This window comes from Cryptomeria japonica, chromosome 5 (assembly GCF_030272615.1).
Source record: "Cryptomeria japonica chromosome 5, Sugi_1.0, whole genome shotgun sequence".
NCBI classification, from domain to species: domain Eukaryota; kingdom Viridiplantae; phylum Streptophyta; class Pinopsida; order Cupressales; family Cupressaceae; genus Cryptomeria; species Cryptomeria japonica.
This window is the reverse complement of record NC_081409.1, coordinates 609,573,492-609,579,491: the sequence shown is the minus strand read 5'-3', so window position 1 is coordinate 609,579,491 and position 6,000 is coordinate 609,573,492. Positions and strand designations below refer to the sequence as shown.

At 35.7% G+C, this 6,000-nt stretch overlaps 1 protein-coding gene across 6 annotated transcripts in view; it reads left to right on the top strand.

The window, feature by feature from the left end:
- Positions 1–5,498: 5,498 nt before the first annotated feature.
- The window catches only part of LOC131065140 (protein HAPLESS 2), a 296,194-nt gene continuing 295,692 nt past the window's right edge, over positions 5,499–6,000 (top strand). For 2 of the 6 annotated variants that reach the window (XR_009111380.2, XR_009111379.2), the window contains exon 1: positions 5,503–5,923. Coding sequence is in view for 4 of the 6 variants with exons in the window: in XM_057999571.2 (XP_057855554.2) it covers positions 5,684–5,923 (240 nt within the window). In the remaining 2 variants the exon portion in view is untranslated. Of the gene's footprint in view, positions 5,924–6,000 lie in introns of all 6 variants that reach the window. The other 4 variants (XM_057999571.2, XM_057999569.2, XM_057999570.2 and 1 more) reach the window with 4 other exon arrangements.

The following is a 6,000-nucleotide window of genomic DNA, read 5'->3' as shown; positions in this document are numbered from 1 at the left end:
AAGATTAGATAATCTGTAAGAGATTCTTCGATATTCTAAGCATTCTTTTTGGTTGAAAATATGAGAGACAATGGGGTTGGGTTAGAAACAAAGTGATTTGATAAGACTTATTATTGGCAAGAGCCTCATGCCTTGATTATAAATGAGGTCTTGCATTAAGCTTGAAGGCTTCATTGTGTTGATAGGAAGAAATGGCTAGCTCTTATGATCTAAATTTGGGGGATTTGGAGTTCATCTCCATTCTCAAATGCAAGTGCAATTGCAAACAGGGGTTCGTGGTGGTGCAACTGAAAGAGGTTTTTTTTTTTTTTTTTGATGAGTGGAGATGTGGAGGATGATGTTGTTCAAAAGATCATTGGGGGTAAGGTGCTAGATGGTCCCTACTCACATAATTTGTACTCATCAAGTGCTTTGTATACAACATTACGCGAACCACTGGTGACCACAAGGTTATTGAGAATGCCATCAATTGTCTTGTGACTCCAAGTAGAAAGAAATAAATTATTTTAACGTCTTCAAGGCTAAATATAGCCTATGGGACGGACCCCTTCACAAACCAACTTCTACATTTCAACTCTTTTCTTGTGTAGCACGATGATGAGTGCCCCTAACTTCTCCACAAACCCCTTGTTGAATAAATTATCCCACGAGCTGGCTGCCAGGAAGTTTTCATAGTTGTCCCTATTGGCTTTGAAAGTGTCACATTAAAAAATGAAGTGTTTTTTAGTTTCAACTTTACCTGAAGTGCAAAAATGCACACCCTTTCCTCCCAAGACTCTTTTGGTCTTTTCCAACGTCCGGTTTTGTAAGGGAGTTAATGGGAATTAGTTCTTAATTGAGCAATGAGGATTTTGACTTTCCAAGTTATATTGGCCTCTATGTATGCTTTTTGATGATGGTTGGAAGAGGGGTTAAACTCTTCAATATAGTATTTCTTCTTTCTGCCTAGCTCTTTATCCCAAGTATGCTTTTTGAATTTATCCATAACATATGCTTTGATCCCCTCATTATCTATGGGGTACGTTTTCAAGTATATATCCCATTTTCTAAACCATTTGCTATTTTGCCACGTCCAAGACTTATTTCTTAGCATAATGTGTCATTTAAGATAACCTTAGGCCATCGACCCTCTTCCATTTGCCCAATTCTTTTACAATAACTTATGAGTCTCGCCAAAGCAATTGCTTCTATAGGAATAGTCCCCACTTCACTCAACATGATATCATAGGGGACTAAACTTTTGAGTTTGAACTTGTTTGAAATCAAATGTTTTTAAAATTGATCAATTCGTTTCCACTATATGTCAGAGGTGCTGCTAGCCCACACTTTGCAACCATAAAGAACAACTGGAAGCACTAAAAGCTCAAAGAGAGTTTGAGTAGTCTTCTAGTCCCATAATTCTGCCTCTCTACACCTATTTTGAAAAGCATAAAATGCTTTCCAACCACCCAACATTCTCTTGTTTTTGCAGCCTTCCCAACTTAGTTTTCTATTGATGTCAATACCGAGGTACTTGTAATCTACCACTTCTTCAATAACACTACCTTTGAAAAAGAACTTATGCTAGTTATGCTTTCTTTTGATGGAAAAAAACATCACTTTCATCTTTCTAATGTTGACTTGCATCCTCACTATTATACAAAATTGCTCAAGAGAGTGTAAGTGCTCTTGTAAGCGAAGAGAAGACCTAGCAATCAAAATAAGGTCATCCGCATACAAAAGGAGCCTTATAACAAACTCACCCAAATGAACACCGTCACCTTCTTGTATATTTAACCATTCTTCAAATTTGTCAATGTATAAACCAAAGAGTGTAGGGGATAAAGGGCACCCTTGCTTGACCTCAATATCACTCCTAAAACTTTTGGAGATGCTAGCCGAAGTTCTAATTTTGACTTTGACCTCCTCATACAACCTATGAACAAGTGTTCTGAGATGTAGAGGAACCCCTTTTTCCTCCATTCTTTGCCAATCTTATCTTTAGGGACTATGTCAAAAGCCTTTTTGAAATCCCAAAAACAACCAAAAACTTCTTTTTGTTTGCAAACTTTTTCAATAATGTGCATTAGAGTAATACCATGATCAACTGTGGAATTTTCTTAGGTTTGAAACCTGCCCGCCCTTTAGCACACTTACCACTTTCTTTAGCCCACTTGTTGATTCTGTTTTCTATCATATTGCCAAATAAATTTTCAAACAAAGGATTTATCATAATGGTTCTATAATTGGAGGGATTATACACATCCCCTCTCTTGAAAAAAGGTATTGCCAGGCTAGTTGTCCAATCAGTAGGGAACCCTTATTGATTAATGTTATTGAAAATTCTTGTGATGTGTGGTGCATGAATTTTCGTGCCCCACTTTAAATACTTTGCTTGAAGCTCAACTAAGTCTTTTTCTTTACCAGAAGCCAACTTCTTAATACCCATCTTGACCTCTTCAATGGTGAAAAGCTTAGTGGTAGTATTGACCAAAGAGGGGGAGACAACTTGAGAATCCTACTCATAAAGTTGCTTTGCATAATCGAACCATTTAGATGTTGTAATAGTGTTTTCAGTTTGCTTCTTTCTTGACTGAGGTTCCCTCCAAAATAGCTTTGGGTTCTTTTTTCCAAGGAAGATTATTTATTCCCTCCTTATGACCATGAAGTCAGTTTTTTTCTTTCTTAAAATCTGCTTGTAAACTTTGAGATTAATTTTTTATTATTTTTCTCTTTAAAAGTTCTCCTTGCCTTTTTGCATTCTTCATCAAACCAAGCATTGATCGGAAAAGAATTGGTTTCATCTTTTCTATTTTTGGCTCTTTTATATTCAGTAAGTGCCCTATGAATTATATTAATAAGCTCAATACTACAAAGCCCATGGATAGGAATTCTCTCCTTAAAAAGCCTTTCAAGTGCTATTTGAAATGTATTACAATTTTTTGAGTTAACAAAATTCTGCCCTTTGAAATAGATTGTGGAATACCCATGGATTTCCTTTCAAGTTGTTCCTTTTCAGTCCAAGAAAAACTAAAATAAATTGGTTTATGATCAGAATTTAGATCCCAAAGTTTCTCACTAATCAAGACTTGCTCCATTTTTTGACACAAACCATATGAGCATATGACATAATCCACTACACTTGCACCATTATAAGTATTACAAGTAAAATTGCCAGACCTCAACCATCTAGCCAAACCATTGCAGATTACTAAGTTTAAAGACCCACATAAAGTAAGCATATGCTCCCCAAAAGCATTCCAACCTTTGTCTTCTGAGACCCTAGCCCATTGATGAATACTTTCTAATGTAAGGCAAATAGGATTGTGATCTTCTTTACAACACAAAATGCTGACTTGTTCACTTGCCGTCCTAGCATTATAATCCCCCACCAAAATTACTTCACCGAGTTGAGAAAACATCGCAGTATCCTTTTTTAAAGCTGCAAAAGGATCTTTTTGGTCAAGGCCTTTATTCTTGTAAGTTTTTGAAACTTGCAGAGCAAAGTAACATGCTGCAATTCAAATGAGATTACCATTTTCTGTGCTTTTAAACCAAATGAATTATTTATTCGAGTCTTCTCTTTCTAGTTGAATCGAACGCCCTTCTTTTTCCTTCCCTAAGATCATAATACCCTCATGACCTTTGCCATTCCCTCTCCACACTGCCGACTTCAAATAACCTTCAAACAAAGGTGTCTTGCACCCTTCATGCTCATGAGTTTCAATGAGACAAAAAATGTCTCTATCCTCTACAATAGGCCCTAACCCAGTACCACGCCTCCATGGGTAACCTCTACAATTCCAACAAACTAGACTTAGAGAGACCTGGGTAGGTCTTGATTGCTATTTGTGTTGGCATGTAAGACTCAAAGTTGAGTCTACCACTCCATTAGCCCATACTGACTTTGCTAGTATACTTTCTACTAAAGAATTTGCTGCCACTTCTTTGCTACAAACTTGTTGTTATGTTTTGTAATGAGGCCCCTCAATGTCGCTGCATGCCCTTCAATAAACGCATGTATGAAAAAGGTAGCAAGTGAATACGAAAGAGGATTGTGACTTTTGTTTTCATGAAGTTTTTGTTTTATGAAAACTAAGCATTCCAGTATCATCGCCTGCGATAAACTCATCAATGTTTTTTAACTTACGTACATGTGAGAATCAACAGTAAGAGCATTGAAGAAGCTAAGGACCAATTCTTTCAAGTGGTAGATGCTTTCAAAATTGAGGTCATCAAGAATAAGGATATGGTCGATACTATTGCAATCACGAGGAAAGGTTTGAGGAACAACAATATGGAAATATATGAATATATGATGAGTGCAAATGATAATTTGTTCTCTTCTAAGCAACTGAGAAGATCCTAGGAGGTCATTGAGGCCATTAGAACCCTGGTCTTCTCTCTTTGCTAAAACATAGGGGAAGAGCACTAGTAGCCGTCATAGCTAACTTCACGCACCCATAGATCCTAAATGGTATATCGGATTTTGATTTTTTTTTTAGTTATCTTCGTATGCGACTCAACTGCTTATAGCTATTGATCTGGCTTCTGGGTAGTAACGATGCACGCTGTGGAATCAGTTATGTGCACAAAGGTCAAAAAGTACACATTTCAAAGTGTCGCCTGATACCTAACTAAAGATGTTCCAGTAACCGTCAACTCAAAATCGCTAGTACTTGTTGACAAATGTCCCAATAGTGGTGCACAAATGTTCCAATAGTGGTACACAAATGGGACAAATGTTCCAATAGTTGTGCACAAATGGGTCAATTAATTACAAAAAATGATCGGCTATTGGTACAAAACAAATTTATTAATGGTGTTTTCACTATGACGGCTATTGGGGGGTCAACATGACAATAAGGTGATGGTTATTGGAACTATGTTATCTATTGGTGCTCTTCCCCTATATACTTTTTTGTTTTGTTTAATGCAATGGGTTCTACCCCCTTGGTAGCAATTTGTCAAAAAAGAGTTAAATAATTCAAAAAAAATATCATGCAATGTAAATTTGATTTTGTTGATCCATTGAATTTTAATATTGTATTTATATTTTATTATAGTTATTATGCATATAATTTAATTGGCATATTGAATTACATTTTATATAATGTTAAAATTATTGTATTCAAAAGCTTCTAAATTTGACTACATGAAATCCATAATGCTCTATGATCTATCATACTCTATCAAACTTAAAATCAACTAATTAATCAAACTATCAAACTTAAAATTAACTAATTAATCAAACTATCAACCTTAAAATCAACTAATTAGTCAAACAATGAAACTTAAAATCAATGATAAACTCCACTATAACTACACTTCTAAAAATTTTATTATAAAACTTAAAATCAAATACACCTAATATGAATCAAATTTAAAGTCAAGATAAAATACTAACAACTATAATATTCATCTGATAATTTTTAAATTGACAACAAATACTTTTATTACAATATTACCATAAATATAATACCATCTCATAGCATAACCTTGTCGTAGATTTCGCCACTCTACATTATGAGACATATTTTTTTTTTTGCAAAGATTCATCAACTCAATTTACATTATCAAACAGTATTTGCAACCACGACGATTGAAAGGTTTCAAGGAGGTCGTTAAGGGCCGTTAGAAGGTGTTCGTCTCCCCCTCGAGAGGGAAGCAGAAAGATGGTTGAATTGTTTTTCTGTTCATAGAAATGGAGGGAGGGGAGGAACACAGGAGCATCGTAATGAACCGCGGGAAAACAAGAAGAAAGCCTCCGAAAATTAAATGGCCCAATGCCCTACTGCTGGTTATTATGGCGATGGTCTTCAATTGGTGCTCCTGCATGACTGTGCTTTCTAAATCCAAATTGACGAAATGTGAAAGGACATCAGACGCTGACTTGTCATGTCAACAGAAGCTCATACTCAACATAGCAGTCCCATCTGGATCGGTTCGTTTTTTAATCTAACAAAACTTTTATGTAAAATGTATTTTTCTTGCAGTCCTACTAACTTAGCTTAGGTACTA